Source organism: Ammodytes marinus, assembly GCF_949987685.1.
Source record: "Ammodytes marinus genome assembly, chromosome: 17".
Taxonomy (NCBI): domain Eukaryota; kingdom Metazoa; phylum Chordata; class Actinopteri; order Uranoscopiformes; family Ammodytidae; genus Ammodytes; species Ammodytes marinus.
The window spans coordinates 17,521,140-17,543,543 of record NC_137221.1 but is presented as its reverse complement, the minus strand read 5'-3'; the positions used below and the strand labels follow the sequence as shown (position 1 = coordinate 17,543,543).

Below are 22,404 nucleotides of genomic sequence, written 5' to 3'. Positions count from 1 at the left end.
AAGAATCTAGTTAGGATGCAGTAGGCATACTATTGGGACATACTTTTCTCTCTTATTTCATCATAACATTGCGCCTTGATCTTGCCAAAGCGACAGATGGGTGAATGTAAATGCACCTACAAGACCCCCAGATCCCCACTTATAATGTGTCCACACCCAATGTTTAATTAAAACCTGTCCTACGACTTTGCAATTCATGAATTAGTTTATTTTAATAACATTTTTGATGTTTTATCACGTTTTCCAATTGTCTTTATTTCTGATTTATTATGAACAATATATAAACTTGCAGGACACTAGCAAAAATTATTGGGTGGGAGAGAGGACACAGATTTGGGTCCCTCGGCCAAAAAATCTCACTCCAAACTTTTGGTGAAACTTGGCAGCCCTGGTATATTAATTATCTTGACACAATTGAGTGATTGTATAGACCCCTTATCAGTCTACGCCACACAGCGTCACTCCCCGCTCTACTGCGCATGTCCGTTGCAGAAAGAGACGAGCGACACGAGCCACAATCATGTCTTGTTGTGCTGTTGGATGCACAAACCGTTTATTTTTTGTTTGAATGGTGATAAAGCTAGTAAAAGCCCAAATGCACATAAGGACAGTGACCGGAGACGAGGCTATATCAATGGAAAGCAATGGAGGCTTATTTACAATGACCCAGACGTTATACATCTCCGTCCTCTTCCCTTGTGTTTGACTCTATGGTTTGACTAGGCAGTAGGGGTTTGCACGTGTAGCCGGTAAGTAGGCTAAATACCATTTAGGAAAAATCAATAAACGAAAACCGAGTGCGGTCGACATGTGCTAGCCTACTGTAGGCTACTAAAGCAGATAACACAACACATTATTGTGTTTGGTTATAATATTTATTCATTTAACTGCTCCACCATAAGTTTCACTTTCCTTTTCATCTCCGTCTCAAACAGCTGGTCTGATAAACTGGTCGGCTCGTGAGCCCAACGCCAGGAGTCAGTCTAAAAACAGATGATTACTGGCTAGTTATGATCACTTTTAAATCAAAAAGCAACATTATGAAATAAAGGCATCTCTGTCTATCTGTCTTTACTGTCACTCTCCAACAGCAGTCCGGCCAATGAAGTCGTCGGGGCCATTTCTTCTCGTCATTTATCCACTCAATTGCCCGCAACGCGTATGGGCCATTAAGACGTTTCCTGTTCAATAGTGTTAATGTTTCCGCATAACCAATGTTATCACTCGCTGATAAACTGTTTTAGTAAGCTGACAACATCGCTATTTAACACCATGGACCTATAAAGAAACACCGCATCTGCAATACAACCAAACGGGTAACCATGGCAATCAGCCAAACAATTTTTCTTTCTGCAACTATGCAGCGCGCGCATCCGCCGTGTTGATAAACAGAAAAGGGGTCTATAGTATATGGGGATTTATGGGGAAGTTGGCCAAGTTGCTTGAAATCCAGTGTGAAATGTCCACAGATTTGGGGTACAGTTTCACCTGCCTGTGTTGGTCAACTGTGTTTTATCAAGCCCAAAGTCAATGTTTACGTCTCATAGTGTAAATGCACCAGACACTGGTTCGAACCACCGCTGCTCATCAAAATCCTGCTGTGGAGCTCTGGGTGTAGCAGTGATATGGATGGTGTCGACCATAGACTGTATACAATGATGTGGGAGCAGTCAAATTTGTTAACAGGAGTACCGAAAGGACAACTGGCTTTTCTCCTGGTGCCTTGGCAAGACATGATCTTTTTTTTTTTATTATTATTATTATTGTTATTTCATTGTTATATATTTGAGGAATACAAAGAATGTTAAAGCTGGGGTATGTGATTTCTGATAGGTCAAAATTAACATGAGCGGTACACTTTGACCAATCAGAGCGAGACTCCGATTCTTAAAAATAAATAAATAATCTGATTCTCTGTTCTTATTGGCTGGTGGGACTGTCCATTCACTTTGGCACCGACGTTATTGGTGTAGAGCGTGTCAGTGAGGGACCATAGGGGAGGGACCAAAGAGAACAAGTGGAGCGGTTGAGGTATTTGGATTCAAATCTCTATCCCAACTGGTATTTTCTCCCCAAATTCTCCACCCCAGCTTTAAAGCGGATACGAGTAACATTTAAATATCTTTTAAACAACCTCATGTTTCCTCTGATAATCATAAATTACCTTTAACAGCAAACGAGACCATCAGTGCAAAGAAAGACGTTTTTATATAGTTTTTATTACTGCTTTTGGTCTGGTCGCACACCCAGTCCGATTTTCGGTTCGCTCGTGCAGGCTCTATGGTCACATATCCGTATTGGTTGCAGATTTCAGTGTGGCGCTGCAACGCGATTTGAGAAGCCTATCCCTCCAGGTGAGGGAAGGGGAGCGGGAGCCTTGTTTGAGACAGTTATTTGTCGTCATAAATGACTGATAACGGGGCTGAACCATCAAAGAAAAAAAAGAGAATGCAATGAAGAAAAGCGAAAAGGGAGAGTGAGTGATAGGCGGGCGGGAGGACGTTGCCAAGCAACGTGTATACAATTTCACGAGAGCGAAACTAGACTGCTAAATGAATGAGCGGTTGGTACTAACACAAAGTTTGCTTTGCTTCACCATCATCAGATAACCATTATCTGAAATAGTCATTATTTACATCAACAACACAAACACATTACCTCATCGTGATCCATAGTCTACTAAAATTTCTCCTTGCCTCAAAAATCATAGGGACAAAACAGAAACATTTAAGTTGTATGTACGACGAAGTGCTGAGGAAAAAAGCTGTTAAAATAGCAAACGATCCGTCCCATCCACTCCATAGGGAGTTTGAACTTCTTCCCTCGGGTAGACGTTACAGAGTGCCAAGGGCAAATCGTAACATTTTTAAAAATTCCTTCACTCCTAAAGCGATTGGGGTACTGAACACCATGTCCCGCTGATGTGTATACTGCCACTGCTGTCCTGCTTCTTGCCCTGAAGATGTCTGTGTGTAAATGTTGTTGTTGTTGTTGTGTTGTCCTGCTTGTTGTTTTTTGTATGAGACCGAAGACGAATCTCCACACCGTGGACAATAAAGATTTAACTAACTAACTAACTAACTGCCGTCTCTCATTCATTCGCTTTCTGTGAGGACACAGCTCCGTGAGAGAGAGAGTAGTTAGGTGACGCTGCTGAATCAACTCATTGCAAGCAGGTGTGTGTACTGACTGGCATTAGTTGATGCAGTGTCAAAACCACTCTCACGGAGCCGAAAAGAGTCCTCACACTTTCAACACACGAACATGCACTATATTGCGCCCTTCTCAGTCCACGCTCACGCGCCTGGCACGAGCATTTGCGACAGCGGGCGTCGTAAAAATACTACCGCTTTTGTCCAAAGGGGACGCCAACGTGCCATCTTACTCGTAGTGCCTTTAATGAGTTCAAATGTATCAACATTAAATTTGAAAAAGCAACACAGAAATTTAGTTAAATTTCTGTGTATAAAACGGAACTGAAGGCTGAGACAAGCCTCTAAGTGTAATGACCTTGTAACATGAATCAGCCCTGTGTCGTGGTAACCCAAATGTATATTGACCTTCCTGCTTCCTCTTTCAAGACCGAGCAGAGCATGTATAGATTCAGTACACTTTTAAAAAGTAAGTAAGTCTCTGTCAAAGGTAGTGGTCATCAGAAAGTGTCCACTTTTGCGATAATTATAAATCAAAAATACCATAACACAGAAAACCAGCAAACCAATGAAGACAACTAAACACATCAAAAAAATTTATTACATGACAAAGAATAAATATATGAACAACATTTAGTTAAACTTTTTTATTTCCTTGTTTGTCAATTGTTCAGATGAATATTGCACTTAACACCAATTAGAATTAATTAAGAAAAATATTTTAATTAATTCATGCTGGAGCTTTTCCCAGCAATTTCTAATCCCTGCGATAGACTGGACACTTGTCCAGGCTACATCCTGGACAGGTCGTCAGTCTGTATCCTGGACAGGTCGTCAGTCTGTAAACGTATTAAAACATATAGATGGAAAGCAACACTATATCACTACATTCACCCCAACGTAATTTAGAATTTCCAATTAACCTAACCTGCATGTTTTGGGGATTGTGGGAGGAAACCGGAGAAGCCGGAGAAAACCCACTCTGAGAACATGATAACTCTACACAGAAAGGCCCCAGCAGGTTCTTACCAAAACCTTCTTTCTGTGAGGTGACAATGCTAACCACTGCACCACCATGCCAGACAAAGTTTGATGTTGACCGGTTGCTCCACCACCTGCACATCTACTGTCTAGTCTTCCTCAAGATCTTATCCAAAGGGCGCCGGTCTTTCACTGGGATGAACTTATTCCACAGGCTATATCCTGGAAAAGTAACCAGTCTTGTCGATGGATTATATTATTTTATATATTAAAACATAAAGATGGACAGCATTCACACCTATGGGTAGTTTAGCATTTCCAATCAACCTAACCTGCATGTTTTGGGGATTGTGGGAGGAAACCGGAGTACCCGGAGTAAACCCACTCTGGCACAGGGAGAACATGCTAACTCCACACAGAAAGGCCCCAGAAGGTTCTTACCAAAACCTTCTTTCTGTGAGGTGACAATGCTAACCACTGCACCACCATGCCAGACCAAGGCTGTGTCTGAAATCGCGCACTTCTGTACTTACACTTACTTTTTTGAGTGCACTTTGCGCAAAAACGGAGAGTGTGCCAAAATGCAGTGCACTGTAAGTTCCTCTGTCGTGCACTCAAAACGGTCTAAAACTTGAGTGTGAAGCGATGGACACTTTCCACACTCAACGGCCGCCATCTTGCCTACGTAGCGGAGAGGACGGAACATTAAAATCAAACTAGAATTGCAATTCCTTGAAGAAATTGCGGTGTGAATGCTGACGCTGATGCTGAAGCTGATGCTGAATTTGACCCTTCACTGCTGAATGTTGATGAAGAACGAAGGATGAATATATCTGAATCAACAGAATGATTGAATGATACAATGTATGAAAAATGAATGAAAAATGAATGAATTATGACCTTGAAATTTGACCTCTAAACTACTCTGAGGTCATAATTGAGTCATAATAAACATCTGTGCAAAGTTAAAAGAAAATCCGTGTAAGTCTAAAATGTAGCTGTAACCGGGGCTTGAACCGCCAACTTTTAGTTCAGGGTAAACAATAAATAAAATTGTTCGGGGTAAACAGCTCTACCTCATGTGTCATCTACACTTAGCATGAGACATGTTCCACTTCACACAATGATATAAGTAGAAAATGTTATTCCACAAGCTGGATTCAATCCTGTGATTTTCTGATTACAAGACCAAGGCTTTAACCACTATACCACCAATCCTGTGCTAAAAACAGAGACCAGGTCTAATTTATAAAGAAACCTATATATTCCTATGGTGCTATATATTCCAAACTGCTACTTCTATCTCGCAAACCGTGAGTCTGAAAGACTTGCCCTCGTCAGACGGAAACGGGAAGAAACATAGTGAGACACTAGTTTGTTCAGTGTTTATTTCTCACCATAAAATAAAATTTCACTACATCATTATTTTAAACCGCAATATTTAAATTTGATAACTAAAAGAACCTTGTATTTTTTCAGACCTTTTTTGCTATCACTTTACCTTCATGTCCCAGTTATTTTATGATAAACCTGTACACAGAACATTTCAGAAAGGATATTGATGATAATCTTATTGACCTCTTAAGATAGAGTGGTGTAATCAAATCAACAGGTGTAAAAAATGTTCGTTCCAATATATGTTACATTGTAGGCTACCCTCTATGCATATATGCAAACATATACAAATGCATTGAGACATTGAATAATGCCCACCTTCAAAGTAAATCAGATAAAGTCTGTTGGAATATTTCTGTTAATTCACCATTTATTAAAATGTTATTGTTACATGAAAAATGTTAACCCCATAGAAAAAGGAAAATATAAAAGTCTGCCGATATAATATTTACAGCCTTACACCCTCAAAGCATGTCAGGAAAAACTTCTTAAAAACCTTTATCAGGGAAAAAAAAAAAATTGAAGAAACCTTTAGGTAGGCCAAGTCTTTGAGAGATCCCCTACCAGGACGACTGCGTGTGACAGACTAGTTAATGTTTGAATCTGTGATTGTCTGAAAGTCTTGTGCACAGTGTAGCTAATGTGGATGACACAATGTGTATCTTTGTACGGTGGTTAGCGGAAAGGAAACTGTCTCTTCTTCAAGTCATTCTTCCAGTGGCCAGATGATGAAGGGCAGCGACTGTTTCTGTTGAGCAGATGGACTCCCAAAGGAAATTGCTGTAGAGAAGATCAACAACAGAAAAATGTTTTACAATAAGACCAAATAACCAAATATGCATTTAATCACTTACATAAGAAGCAAGGTCAAATCTTATAAGTATCTTCTTACATGCTCAGTAAAGAGTTGTGGAGCCGCACTGCCTGCCCCTTATCTGCTTTTCCTCAGTCCATATGATTCTCTCCTATGGGATGGTTGGTCATGTGGCCATCTGGATGGACAGCTAACAGGAAGCATCTTTTTTTTGTTGAGTTGAGGACTCCAGGATACTGCTGCAGAAGACTCTCAGAGTAGTTTGCTGTAAAGATGAGGGGTAAATGTTATAATAAAACATTAATTAAATCACTTGTAGAACACACAAGTTCAAATGTTTGCGTAAAAAAGCATTAAATATAATCTACTTACGTTTTTGAAGCAGAGAGTTGAAGTGTCTTTTACTGCCTTGAGTTGACCTCTCCATGGTGCTGACGACTCAGCCTGGCACAGATCAAGTGAGAAAAAATCAGAAGCAATTGATCATTTCATGTTTTTCACATTGTGAGTGTCACTGATGGTTTGAGGTACAGGTACATTAGATAAAGAAAGTTTACTTACAAAATGCTTTGTTCCAGGTCAAGATGACCACTCGGGTTGATTGCCACTAGATTTTCCTGTTGCCCCAGTCTCACCATGTTTCCTCGATGCAGATCCATCACAACCGCCTCTCAGCCTGAAACCAAACCCAAATGTGCATTCTATGTTACTTACAATGAATACTGCGGACAGTGACAACAACCAAATCAGCATAGACATGCAGAGGATTTTAATACAACACTAATATAAAAAAATATGTAGTCACATACATGGCACTGTTCCAGAGAACTATGAAGGGCTTTGCAGACATCTGTGGTTGGTCTCTCTGCCTTGAGTAGATGTCTGTCAGGTCTGCTGTGAAGCCCAATGTTGGTGTTTCTAGAACTCTGGTGTAACTTCTGAGCTGAGGGGCCTCCCGAGTGACAACTGTGGGGCACTTATGTAGACAAATATACAGACAAAAAAGAAATGTATTAAATAGCAGTAATGTAGAGTGCAGCAGGAGCAATAATGAATCATTACAACTTCCCGCAATTACTGATAATGATCAAAGTTATGCCTTAGTTACCAGCACTTACTTGTAGTTTCCTGTCCACTTCTCAGGACTGCCATTATATTTTATATGTATAAATATATATGTATATATATATATATATATTGGGAGAATTGTTTATTCACAATTTAAAAGGGTCGACCATTTTTCAATACGTAGTAGTTGGATTATTTAAGCTTTGCCACCCACAATATAATTGAATATTTAGTCATCGGTTGCAAATGACGCTGGTTGGATATTGGTTGAATGAAGTTTAGGGGAAGAAGTATGAGTGAGAAGAAGCGATTTTAAATGTTGCATCATTTTTAATGAAATGTTGACGAATTTTGAAGTTAGGATTTATTTTGAAAATGTTGAATAAAAGCAGACGTGGTGAAGTTGTTGAAGATCTTAAAGTTTGAATGAAGTTTCTAGAATGAAGCATGTTGATATTTATCTTGAGTGAGATTGTCCCTCCATCCCACCCTCCCTCCCAGCCTGTAAAAGGCTGGAACAGCCGAAGCAGATTTTACAGCTTGGCTGACAAGGACAATCCCACCCACAAATGTATTAGTTTTTTTTTTATTTAGTATTTTTCTGGATTAAGTTTTGTTCAAGTAATATGTTATGTTAAGTAATAAGTCGATTTACAATCATCAATGCATTACACAATACTTAGTTTTGTTAAACTTAGCAATGGTTACCCAGGTTATATACTCTCAATTTACATTTCCAATATTTCTGAGGTAATCGTACAGTACACAGGATTGTGGTAACTGTAGTAAGTTTGGAGCAAGCCAGAATGCAGACAGCACTGTGGTCGAGAGATGTAAATGTGGTCCAAGAGTGTATTTTTGTCGGTGGTAGCGGCTGTGATAAGTTGCTCGTAACCTTTTGACTGAAACAGTTCAAGGATCGGCTTGCTTGCTCCGGACAACAGATTTTCATTAAAATCTCCGCAGACTATGATTGGATGATGATCCATAATTTCTAGCGAATCCAAGAGGCTTTGCAAGTTGGAAAGGAATGAGTGTATGCTGTAGCTTGGAGGCTTGTAAACAGCAGCGATCAGCGCATTGAATGGGGCTTCAAGCTTGACAACTGTAAACTCAATGTCAGTAGCATTGTGTACGTACTGCTTTTCACGGACTTGTATATGGTCTTTTACATAGATAGCGACTCCGCCACCATTTTTGCGAACCATGTCAGGAAAGTTTGTGTACGAGACATTTCGGTTGCGATTGAACATCTTGTACCCTTGTAAATGGAGACTTTGAGCGACAAATGATCCTTGTAAGTGAGTTTCTGTTAGACACAGGACATCAGCAAGGTGAAGTTCATGGTGACTCTTGATATCAGCGATGTGAGACGGAAGTCCTTCTGTGTTGTGGTGGATGACGGTGAGAATATCTGGCCTGTTTAATGTCGCTGTGACATTCAGTAGAGGCATTAAATGTTCAAATGAAGCTTCTGCCATGGCTGCAAGACCTATTTTGACTTGTGGATTAGCATATATTTTTGTCTCATCAAAATCTAGAATATGAAGTCCACTGAGGGAAGTAACTCTGCTGAGAGCAACATAGGCCATGCCTGGCTCAAAGATGCTTTTTAGTGAGACTGCGGCGGAGGACCTTGTCATGCCTTGAACCTTGTGTATTGTACAAGCAAACGCAAGTTTTAAAGGAAACTGCCTGCGGACCACTCCCTTTTGCTTCAGTTTTTCTTCATCTCTATCAATGTACACAATATTATCAGCTGCACTGATATTGCTGGGATTTCTTGCCACATCTAGTTCTAGTCCAAGTTTGTTGACGTGTGAAGCACTACCGCCATCACTGGTCACTATTTTCGCAATACATGCAAATGTTCCATTGCAGAGACCAGACTGCACGTTGATATTTCTTGTAAGCATGACACGAGCGCCTAAAGCAACTTTAATTGAGTCAGGTAACTCTTTATTGTCCCCTTTAAAAGGTGTAGCTTCTCTCGCCATTCTACCAGTTCTGGGATCTTTTCGATAGTCGTCTGCATCTATCTTTATGATGTCAGAGTGAAACCGCTCTAGTGATGTCGAATTATGTGCATCAACCTGTTTATTTGTAGCGAAGACGTGGAGTATGTCTTTTGGACAGTGTGCCGGATCAGCGACAGCCTGTGAAAGCAAAGCTTTGTCTTGGTTGGATAATGCCTCTTCCTTCTCTTTAACGCGGATGCGGTTCAGCATCTCAGCAAATGGGACGTCGTCTTTCTGACGCATAATCTCAGTCAACGTGATAATCTGAAATTGGTCGCGCCAGAGGTCGATCTGAGTTGGATCATAGACGCACAACGGTTTAGACTGTCGAACAGGAGGGAGCTGATTGAAATCACCCACGGCGAGGACACACATCCCACCGAAAGGTCTGTGATTTCCTTTGATTTGTTTCAATCTGGCATCGACATAGGCAAAGAGAGACTTTGAAACCATACTGATTTCATCAATTATGAGTATCTCTGCATTTGAAAGCTCTGCCCTGACTTCATCTAGTTTATTACCAAGACCATTGAACGGAGGCTTTAAACTTCTCGGCAGCTTTAGGAGACAATGCAATGTTGTGCCTGAAATGTTGAAAGCGGCGGTGCCAGTAAACGCGGTTAACAGGACGGTAGGTTTTGACATGTCCGATTCCTCTGCATTACGTGGAAGCCTAGACAATATTTTGGATGCTTCTGCGTGGATGCATTTGATAAGATGAGACTTGCCTGTTCCAGCACCACCGTTAATGAAATAGAAGAACGGTTCCACATTTAAACCACAGACGCGTTTTATGCTCCAGTCTCTGATGGCGTAGAAAACGGACGCTTGCTTTTGGTTTAAATTTTGATACATTTGCCGCAACATTGCGGGATCTATCTCAGGGGCTTCTCTCATGATGGCAACTTCTGGTCTGTTTTCTGTCCTCAGATTATAGTCCGGCACGTTCTCTTGCACGTTATCCTCATCAGCTGGTCTTGCTTCAAGTTCCTCAATGCATTCTAACCTTTGTAGTTCACATTCGGGAGCCAGATTACACCATTCGTTTATTATAACACCATTCTGTTCAAACTCTGCGATGGCACTATCAATGTCTTCCCTGTGTTTTTCATATTTTTCTCGGTTTCGTTTCACGACACAAGACACCATCTCAGGGCGCTCTGTACCTCGTATCCAAATGCCAGCACGTTCGTGGAAGGACTGGTTGGTGGGGTAGTGTATGGATTTTAGCTCCGTCTGTGCGCGATACGGGACGTAAAGCTTTAGTAATGTGCCGTGAAATTCCTCAGGATTCTTCTCCTGTGAGAAACAACGATATTTAATAACAGCGGGTTTACCGTTTGTTCTTCTCTGAACAAATCCCATCTCATTCAGTAGGGGCACTACGTTGGGACCTTTTGCCTGTTTGCCATAGACAATTCTACAAGTGGAAGCAAAATCGGCCAAGCACATTGCCTCAAAGTCTGGAGTTTCTGGTCTGCATTGGTACTTGTCAGGTAATCCGTTCATCCACAAATTAACAGAGTCTGGCGTTCTGTTCTCTAGGAAGGACATGGGGTAACTCATTTTTAGCGCGTTGTCATCAGTCTGTACAAATATGACCTGGCGTGAACACTGTTTCATGCGTAGACCACATGCACGGGCCACACACTCTTGAGCACTGACCTCTCTTTTCTTAGAGTACGCCTGCATTACCAGTTTCATCTCATCGCTCTCATTTACATTTTCATGACTTGAATTTTGAATCATTGATTTGAGGTATTCACTTAAACCGTGTTCAGCTTTGCTGATGTAGCTGCAGATGTACATGATACACGAGTAAGGGTTGAGAATGAACTGTATATCTAAATTAGCATCCCAGGCTTCAAGGAGGGCAGGATTGTATCCATTTACCCACGAGTCTTTTGGATCACGCTTTAGAACCACCTCACTTGCTTTGGCTTTAATACACAGGCATTCTATGTATTCCTCAACCGTGAGGTCACATGACGCCAACATCTGTTCTAAAGTCAGAGATGCGCTCTCAGCTACATCGTTTAACCGCTTTAGTGCGTTGAGCTTTCTTATTGCCACCAACTCTCTCTCATCTTCATCTTCCAATACTTTAGATCGTATTATCATGGTTTCTGGGGCTGGGATTTTAGGAAATCCAAAACGGCAGTTGGCATTGGAATATTTAACACATGTCTTTGAATGTGTTTTGCTGTGCATCTGAACTTCTGTAACTTTTTTGTGCAGTTCAGGTTGTGTGTTTGGATCAGGCAACTGAGCTGTGATGTATTTGGAAACGAAATCACAAACCGTCTGATCAGAGTCTTCTTCAAACACAGGAGCTCCTTCTACCCATACGAGACAGTGTATGTGTGGGCTTCCACGGTGCTGAAATTCCAATCTCAAAAACCAGTCCACCACTTTACCGATGGGTTGAGCGGGTGACAGTATCAAATCTCTGAACAGAGCCTCAACACGTTTGTCAAAAAGTCGCATAGAGGTCACCGGGTTTGATCTTAAGATGGACGCTTTCGCCTGCCAATCGAGTGCATCAAAATTCACTTGTTCGCCTTGTTGAGCTTTAATGGCTGTAATAACCTCTTTCCAGCGCATTTCAGCAGCAGAAAATGTAAGAAAGAATGTTGGCGTCCCCATCTGACGAATCATCGAGAATAAATCTTTGGTCGTCTTCTCCCAAAACGCGGGGGAGCCTCTGAGTGGTGTCATGAATCGGATTGCATCTTTGTTACGCACAAGTTTTTCAACCTCATGCTTGTTCTGCAACATTGCATTGGTTATTTTGCGACCATCTCGTGTAAAAGGTTTTGCTTTACGCAGCTGTATTGACATGCTGGAAGTGGCCTGATGTATTTCGCTTACAAACTGAGCGAAAAAGAGATAGTTTGTATCCCTAGCAAAACGGTTGTCTGCACAGCAAAGTCTAGTTTTGAAATAACTGCAGGGTGTTATTGTTTTGCGACGGTTTTCGTCTAGAGTGTTTTTACCAGTGGGAAACTGAACGGGAAAAGCCATTGCCTCTAGGTTAGGAGTTTTGAAAAAGCTTACTGGTTTGTTTCCCTCAGCGGGTGCAACCGAGTAGATTCCCTCACTAAAACTTAATATTTCATCTGTCAAATCAGTTGGTTGTAGACATGACTCGAGAGCAACGGCGCCATTAGGTTCATCACTCTCCTGTTCAATATTTTCAGACTGCTGCTGTGGTTGCTGACCATCAGACAACTGACTATTTGTATCCTGTTCATCGTTCTCAGAATCCATTTCTGGCTCACAGAGTGCATCGTTCTCAAAGGTGTCAATTTCCATCATATCTTCAACATTATAGTCCGTATCATCCATGTTTTCCTCATCCGAGTCATTTGCTTCCTCATCAATTAATGGGTCACAAAGCTCTTCCTCATCTCGGATTGTTATGTCAGTGTACTGCGGATGGACCTCTTTTAGTTTAAGCAAAGCCCTCACTAGTTTAGTCCATGTTACACTTTGGTAAAGTTGATGGCCGGTATAGCACAATTTCCTCTTAAGTTTAACTCTCATGACCTGAGACTCACTTCTTAGTCTCGGTAAGGCATTTACCGTTTCTTGTACTTCTGATGGGACGCAGACCAAGTTTCCACAAATCTGGCGCTGACCTCCCTTCGGGAGTGGGATAATTTTGGCGAATGTTATGCATTTGGAAATGAGATGCCTCTCCAAAATGTTTAAATCACAGAGTTCAGTGGGAATATCTGCTAGTTCTAGATTGTTAGCTATGGCAAGTGGTGGCATACTTCCAGTTTTAAGGTGCTCATGGCAAGTGTGACAGATCCACTCTTTTTTTCTTTCAGCTGGTACTGTGCATTGTTGAGCATTTTGACACTCATCAGTACAGACATGAACAAACTTCCCTGTCAGGCAGGTTTGAGCAACAAGTGGATTTGTATTGTACTTTGATCTATTGCAACATTTCACTTGATTTGGAAACAAAGATCGATGGCAGCACGTGCAGCCATGTATTGGGGCCTTTTTGATATTGGATCGAAAAACTTCTATAGCATCTCGCATCTGCATGTCTTCCATCGCATCTCTAATGAGACTGTCATCCATAGAATCTCTAATAGGACTGTCATCCCTTTGGTTTTGCCTTCTTTGCATGCGTCTGTATTTTTGTCTTATTCTCATCGCACAGTTCATGCGATGAGTCATTCCAAATGCACGATTGCTTTGGTATTTGTTTCTCATGCGTTGTCTCATTGTTTCTTTCTGTCTGGCTCTAAATGCAGGGTCCTTTGCATAACGAGTGGTTACATTAGACTTTTTAGTTTGTCTGAAACGAGCATCTAAGCGATAGCGGGTGCATGTGTATGACCTCTGCTTCTGCTTGAAGCTTTCACTTTGCCTGTAACGGTTGGTTATATACGACCTTTGCTTGTCCTTAAAGCTTTCGCTTTGCCTGTAACGGTTGGTTATATACGACCTTTGCTTCTGCTTAAAGCTTTCGCTTTGCCTGTAACGGTTGGTTATATACGACCTCTGCTTCTGCTTAAAGCTTTCGCTTTGCCTGTAACGATTGGTTATATACGACCTTCGCTTGTCCTTAAATCTTTCGTCTTGCCTGTAACGATTTGTTAAGTTATGCTTCTGCCTCTGCCGGAAGTCGGAGTCGTGTTGATAGCGAGAAGTTGTGTAGGACTTCTTTCTTTTTCTGTAAGAATTGTCATGGGATTTGCTCACTTCTTTAGCGTACCTTTCCCTCTCTTTCCTCTTTTTCTTTTGGAGGGGAGTTTCAGTGTTTTTGTCATGTTTTGCCTTTGCCTTCTCTGCAGCCATCATTCTTCTTTTATACTTTATCCTTGCATGTTTGGGAAGTTTAGATAGATTTGGTATAGCTCTGTGGTCCTTTTCTGGATTATCTAATGTATAACATTCTGAACCTGCATTGCTACACACATGTATTAATTCACTTGAATCTGATGTAACGTCTGCATAGGGGGTATAGGCTGTATCTGAGCATGATGGCAACAACATCTCAGTTTCAGGCTGTGTTACACTGGAAATAGTGTGAACGTTCTGCTCCCTCATGTGTGAAACTTCTGCATTTGCATCGACATGAGCCACATTTTCTTCTACAGAGATTTCCTCTACACTTTGAACAACCACATCTGATTGCATGTCAGCACAGGGTGTAGACTCTGTAACTGAGCTTGACGGCAAAGACATTTCAATGTCAGGCTGTGTAACACTGACCGTAGTGTTATCGATATGCCCCCTCGTGTGTAAAACAGCAGTGTCTGCATTAGAGTTTACGTGAACAACATTTTCATTCACAGAGGCTTCATCTACACTCTGAAAAAGCACAGGGATTAGTTCATAAGGAGCCTCTGGGCTGGTGCCTAACAAGGTAAAGATTGTGCAAAGTTTGGTTTGCAGATCTCTTAAATGGTTGAAAGTGAACATGACAGCTGTTCCAGTACTGTCTGGGCCAATGGGAAGGCCATCAGGTCGTCTTGTGTGTGGGTCAAAAAATCCATACCTTGCTTGCTGGTCTCGGAAAACAGCAATGAAGACATGGCTCATTACCAACAGAGCGAAGTTCACTCCAGATGTCAAGCACTGAAGTCCGTCTGAAAGGTTTAAGAAGTCGCCTTCTGCAGGAGTAGATGTAAACATTCCATACATTGAGTTACATTTTGTCATTATGTGATGCAGTCTGTAGCCACGTACAACCTCAGGAATTTCATCTCTATTCAAATGTCCATGAACTATCCTTCCATCTTTTATCAACTGTTCCACTGTTTCCACATACATTGAATAGCCACGATCTAAAACAAGATCAAGGTCTGCGCTTTTAAGGTGACTTAACTCGTGCAGGAAAGCTAAAAATGTTGCAGAGTTACAGGAGCACTGACTGTTGTTGGCATCATGATATGTATAATGGTTCTGGCTGCGGGATGCTAACTCACATGTCACATTAGCATTAGAAGGCTCAGAAACATTTACCTCTCTGTTGCTGTAAGGATCAGAATGTTCCACAGGTTCAGCTTGTTTTGAGGATAGAAACTCACTTAACTTCAGCCAGCGTACTTTTGAAGCTTGAGATTTCTTTCCTTTTTTTGGCATGGTCTCTGATTTCTCAAAGGTTCAAAGTTCTCAAAAGGTTTGCTTATCAAAGGTTTTTTCTGAAAACGTTTGAGAAAGGTTTTTTCTCAAAAGGTTTGAGAAAGGTTTGCGTCAAAAAGTTTTGCTTCAAAAAAGGTTTGCGTCAAAAAGATTTGCTTCAAAGGTTTTTTTCTGCAAACTGACTAGTCTCAGACTCAGTCAGAGGTGAATAAAAGAAGAGAGAAATCTGGATTTTGATACAAGGGTAGAGAGAGCAAGCAAGCTTTGGGGAGGTAGATCTGAATGTCCCCGGGAATACTGACTAGTACTTCTCAGTCAGAGCGTGACACAGGGAGAGAGAAGACAGATTTAGCAGAGAGTACAGACAGAGCAGAAAGCGACCGCTTGCCCAGACTGTGAATCTGCAACAAGAAGCGGTCAAAGGGGTTGGGGGTTGGGATGGTAGAGTCAGGGTACAAGACCAGGCGTCTGGAAAACAGAGAGTGGAAAACAATTATTAATTTGAAATACATTCTTCCTAGCAATTGCAGAAATAGTTGCCTAATTGCATGTAGGGCTGGCCATAATAGATCAAATATTCTATATTGTTTTGTTTTTACAATACAATTAGTCAGCAAATTATCTTTATTTCATTGAGCAGTAACAGTCTTTTCCCTATGTTAAGGAACGGTGCTGCGCCACTGTTAAACAGCATTTAGTTAATGAATAGAGCGGGTGGGTGCCACCACATAAACTGCTGAACAACAGGTGTTGGACTGAATACCTAGTAGGTCTATATGGCTGCCTATCATCCACGTCGCTCTCGGTTTCTCTGTTTGACAGCAGGGAGCGTATGTGAGAGAGACACACATACATTATCTGCAAACACACAGCCCGCTGCCAGTGACTTAACTCATTACACTCTTATCAAAAAGCTGTTCATGAAGAACAGGTACAAATCAAGTGTAAATTGGTCCTGCTTTTCACTGTGGTGGGACGTCTTGGTAACTTCCTACTATCAGTACACTAGCGTGTTAAATTAAATAATAAGCTAATACACATGGCTGGCTCAGCGCTGTCATTGCACTGCCAGCCCCTGTAGCAGTAGTGGACAGGTGGTGGGACACTGAAGCAGTGATGCAGACATCATGCTTTGTTTGTGTATTATCTATCTCCACTCTTATCATGCGACACAATGAATCAATAATGAAACTTTTATAAATTGATGTTTATGGATTTGTTGATACAGTCCTAATTTTGTCCATGAAGGAGCTTAGGTTAATAATACCCAGGGGGCAAAACACCCTTTTTTCAGAAAACAGACATGGATTGTTGTAAAAGGTTGTTCTCTATAAATAATATCTAGGACCCTCAAGGATTACAATCTGGTGAGCTACGTACTGGAAAGCAAGAGGGTTTATCTTAAACCATGAAATGTTGCCAGTTGATTACTGACAGAACAATTATTTTCTGTATTTTTTTCAGAAAGGTTCGAATAAATATGCACATTTGCAATATCCAACTCATTATGTGTATATTTGCATCTCTTTAAAAATCAATTATCTAGATGTTGGGTAAAGCCAGAGTATATTATGTGTAGTATATAAATTATAATAGCCATATGCATGCGCTCGTTGGATGCAATGAGGCCCAGTGTGAGGATGGAGTGTGAAGTAGCAGCAGGTAATACGTCCACAAACCCCCACATATATATGTGTGTGAGTGTGTGTGTGTGTGTGTGTGTGTGTGTACACCCCTCACATTTCTTTGCCCCTGATGAACTCCTCTGTTGTTTTTGCAGTTTTTTTTGGATCATTATCTTGCTGCATGATGAAGGATCTTCCAATCAGTTTGGTTGCATCTTTCTTTAAATTGGCAGACAAAATGTTCCTGTATACTTCTGAGTTCATTTTGCTGTTGCCATCATGTGTTACTGTGTTGTTGTCAAGATGCACCTTTACCAAAGTGATGGAAAGGCTAAAGTTTAGAGAAAGAAAGAATCTGCTCATAATCCCAAACATACAAGCTCATCTGTGAAACACGGTGGAGGCAATGTCATGGCTTGGGCTTGCATGGCTTCTTCTCGGATGGGCTCATTAATCTTCATTGATGATGTAACACATGATGGCAACAGCAAAATGAACTCTATGGTTGCGTTCCGAATCGCATACTTTCTACTATATAGTATGTAGAAAAAAGATTTAGGATGTCCCGATTCTTGTGGCCAGATTTAGGATGGTTAGAATACCCGGATGGTCTACTTCATGCGGCCAAGATTGTTAGTGTTGAAAAGTGCATCCTATTTGGGCGATTCTGACCCACAATCCAGTGCGCACGTGAAGTGACGTAACATCGACGAAGCCTATAGGTCCATGTTATGAAAACAAACGGGGATGCGACGGATATAAAAGCAAGAGGCAAGATCAAGGCGCAATGTTATGATGAAATAAGAGAGAAAAGTATGTCCCAATAGTATGTCTACTGCATCCTAACTAGATTCTTTTTATCGTCGGATGTAGTATGTAGAATAGAAAAAAGAAAGAGTATGCGATTCGGAACGCAACCTAAGTCTACAGAAACATTTTGTCTGCCAATTTAAGGAAAGATGCAACCAAACTGATTGGAAGATCCTCCATCATGCATCAAGATAATGATCCAAAACACAACAAAGGAGTTAATCAGGGGCAAGAAGTGGAAGGTTATAGACTGGCCATGTCAATCTCCAGACTTAAACCCTATAGAGCATGCATTTTACCTGCCAAAGAGGAGACTTAAGAGAGTAACCCCCTAACACAAACAGCAACTGAATGAGGCTGCATTGAAAGCCTGGAAAAGCATCACAAAAGAAGAATGTAAAAGTTTGGTGATGTCACTGGGTCACAGGCTTGATGCAGTTATTGCAAGCAATGGATTTGCGACAACATATTACGTTTTATTCACTTTAATTTATTTAAAGTCTATCTGTTCCTATACTTCTGCTCGCCTAAAAATGTGGTGTTCCTTTTCAAAAAATGCTATCTTCTAAGTTGTGTATCGGATCCAGATGTGAATACCTGGAAATGAAACCTGAAATGTTGATCTAGTCTCATATTCATCGTTTGGTGTCAAACCCAAATGTTTCCAGTCTACAGCAAAAATAAAGTAATTGGCCTCACCGTTCCAATACTATTGGAGGGGACTGTATGTGTATATTTGCATCTCTTTAAAAATCCATTATCTGGATGTTGGGTAAAGCCAGAGGTCAAATTTATATTATTTCGTTTTTACAATATGTCCAAAGTCATTACAGAACAGATTTTGGATACAGCCTTTTTTATATATAAATAGAGAAACACTATATACAGGTCATAACAATGCATTTTGATCATGTTTTTAAGAAGAAAATGTTTCATAAATAAGACAATGAACAACATATGAGCAAATCCTTCTGCAATAACCTTTGGTATAGTGCAAAGAATGATTATTGAAAGTTTAGTTGGATATCACAAAAAGCTATTTGCCTCAGTAACAATGAAAGGGATGCCTCTCCTATGATGGACAGACAGACAATGGGAGTCAGGACATTATCTCAACATTTTTTTTTCCAGTATTCCCAACTTCTAAAGAAGTTAACTAAACTTTCAATAATCATTCTTACTCTGATTTGTCAGACATTCTGTTCTTAAAAACACAAAAATAGATTTTAAGACCTAGTATAGTATTATTCAGTTTTTTAGAATAAAAAAGGCTGTATCCAAAATCTGTTCTGTATTGCCAGATTTTCATATTTATTCAAACATTTCTTAAAAAACAAAAATACAAAAAGTAATTGTTCTAATGTCAGTAATCCACTGGTAAAGTTTTGTGATATCTATACATTAAATATGTTACCCCATTCACCTGCAGTCTCTCGCCTTAAACCATGGCCCTGATTTGCTATTACCAGGTTGTCCACCCAGGTTGTGATCCTTGAATGCCCTACATATACTTTCTGGTGAAAAAACTTTTACAACATTCCATGTCTACAAACCTACTTTGCCCCCTGGGCATAATGCAAATTAGGGGTGCAAACTATTCACTTACGATATGTGTTTTTTGTACATCAATGTGTAAATGTTTGGTGATTATACAGAAGGGACTGAATAAAAGTAAAATTATCCAGTCAATGATGTATTATGTTGTCAATACCAGCACACATTCTCCTTTACTCACCAGTTAAGCACAATTATTCTCCTTGTTCTTTTCTAAAAGGAGATAAAAAAAAGATGTTAGACATGTCTTGACTCCTCATTCTATGAGTATGTGTGTACAGCTAGCAACATGACACAAACACTATAACTATCTGCTAGCCAAAGTTATTTTAAAAATACCCTGTATATAGGCCTAAACAAACCAATTACTGAAATTATTGTATTGGTATCCAAAACAGTGTTGTGCAACTCCAGTCAGGCATCCTGGGTCATCTTACAGACAGACAGACAGACAGACACACACACACACACACACAAGGAGCTTAGGTTATAATGCAGATTAGGTGTGCGAACTATTCACTAATCAGAAGTTTATTTTGGATATCAATGTTTTTTTTATACAGAAGGGACTGAATAAAAGTAAAATTATCCAGTCAATTATGTAGGCTACTCTGTTGTCAATACCAGCTCATATTCTACATTACTCACCAACAAAGCATGACACACACACTACAACTAGCTAGTTCACACACACACAAAATACATTATTCTACATGAGTATGCACGTCAAACAGCTAGCAACATGTCTCTCTCTCTCTGGACACAGCAATTATCAGCTAGACCAAGTGACGCACACACACACACGGAGCTTAGGTTATAATGCAGATTAGGTGTGCAAACTATTCACTAATCAGAAGTTTATTTTGGATATCAATGTTTTTTTTTATACAGAAGGGACTGAATAAAAGTAAAATTATCCAGTCAATTATGTAGGCTACTCTGTTGTCAATACCAGCACACACACACACACACACACACACACACACACACACACACACACACACACACACACACACACACACACACACACACACACACACACACACACACACACACACACACACACACACACACACAGCATTAAATCCCATTATTCTACATTACTATGCACGTTAAACAGCTAGCAACATGTCTCTCTCCCTCTCTCCAACACACACACACACGCGCGCAAAATACCCTCAGTTCTGTCCCGTTAAACAGCTCTGTCTCTCTCCAACTGACACACACACACACGCACACACACACACGCGCACACACGCACACACACACACACACACACACACACACACACACACACGCGACAAAGTACTATCTGCTAGAAGTTATATAAAAAATGCCCTGTGAAGGCCTACTGTACGCAAACAGAGTATTAGCATTATAGCATTAGCTTTAAAACCCACTGTCATGCTAACATATACCAAAAACAGCAAACAACATTTTTATTAGGGGGATATGAGGATTTACTGGTAGTATGCTACTCTAAACATACTGACAGCTTTAATTTTTGAATTTCCAGCTTAACTTTGGTGTCTTAGTGTTAGAGAGTGAACAAGAAGACGTTTCTTTTTTAGTTCGGGGGCTGACTTTGTTAATTTAGAAAGCTAAAGTTGACATTAGCGGCTAAATGTCCGTCGAGTGCTAACAATTATCAGGGGCTGTAAAGCCGTTGGCATGAAAACAACACAAGTTATGCTGCTGAGACGGTGTATTTCCTGCAATGTGTAACCCCCATAGTTATCAAGACAATAACTGATAAAACATTATTTTAAACAACTCAGCCTTCGTGTTTTATGGTGAAAGAGTTGGACGTTAATCACTCACCTCAGACCGAGCGAAGAACTCTAGCTTGGCAGCTGCACGTGCAGGATACTGATACGGGACGCATTCAAGGACCGTTGTCATTCCGAACATTAAACACAAGATTGTTTCTCAAGCCCAGTTCAGGCCAAAGATTAGCAGCTAACTCCATCCAGTAATGTACTGAACTGCATGGATAGGCTACAATAACGTTTTCACGCACATATCAATATGTATATATAGGTTAGATGCATTTATATGATTATTATAAACAGCTGTACAGTTTGTTTGGATCGCGCTCTCTCATCTCTCTCTCTCTCTCTCTCTCTCTCTAGGTGCGCGTGTGACAGCTCTCTGCACAGAGCCACATACTGCACTAAAAACAGACTGTAACTCGCTCAATTCTGAACCGATTTTCATGAAATTTTGTTTGTTATGAAGATAGAACAATGAATCATGATACTGATTACGTGTTGGAATTAAATTCAGTTACGGGGCCGCTGACCCACAGACTTTGTGTGTGTGTGTGCTCACGGGGAACTTTAGGAGGGGGCGGGGGTGAGGACGCTGACGTGCGTTGCCTAGGCGACTGCGGGCTTTCCAAGATGGCGGCCGTTTAACAAGAAACGTTTTGATACTCACACTAGCACAATGATAAGGCCATGATATAGTATTATTGTATTGATCACATTTGGTTTACGTTTATGTTCTGTTTCAGACACATTTTTATTTCAACTGCAACTCATGCAACCATTGAAAACACTGACATAAAAGTGTATATAATAGTATAAAGTGTTTTCAAAAGTATTTTATTAAAACATTTTCATACGAGACAAGTTAAATGTAAAACTCCACTTACCGGCAGTTGAAGTTGAAGTTCTTAGTTTGTAGACATCCAAAATTATTATCTCTCTTGTTGACTGTTTGCCTGCAGCATCCTTAGTTACTGCAGCAAATTAACAGAGATTGGCCCATCATTTCTAGCTAAAAATATTTGGGCTGTCAAACGATTGACATTTTTAATCAGATTAATCACAGGGTAGCAATGAAACGGCCCGTTTCATTGCGGACTGTTGGGTAAA

General features: G+C 40.6%; 1 protein-coding gene across 2 annotated transcripts; it reads right to left on the bottom strand.

Moving 5' to 3' along the window:
* Positions 1–5,571: 5,571 nt before the first annotated feature.
* On the bottom strand, positions 5,572–19,740 carry LOC307264235 (uncharacterized protein). 2 transcript variants are annotated; one of them, XR_013845306.1, is made up of 8 exons: positions 19,707–19,740; positions 15,417–16,004; positions 14,950–15,064; positions 7,152–7,318; positions 6,904–7,018; positions 6,715–6,786; positions 6,421–6,607; positions 5,572–6,308 (listed from the first exon to the last, which is right to left on the bottom strand). XR_013845306.1 is itself a non-coding variant. In XM_080045549.1 (5 exons), exon 1 carries the CDS (start codon positions 14,871–14,873, stop codon positions 8,139–8,141), a length of 6,735 nt encoding a protein of 2,244 aa, XP_079901675.1. In that variant the 5' UTR covers positions 14,874–14,923; the 3' UTR covers positions 5,572–6,308; positions 6,421–6,607; positions 6,715–6,786; positions 6,904–7,018; positions 7,152–8,138. The 2 variants fall into 2 exon arrangements, 1 of the variants encoding a protein (XP_079901675.1); XM_080045549.1 differs by lacking the exons at positions 14,950–15,064; positions 15,417–16,004; positions 19,707–19,740 and having other exon boundaries at positions 7,152–14,923.
* Between the last annotated feature and the right edge of the window lie 2,664 nt (positions 19,741–22,404).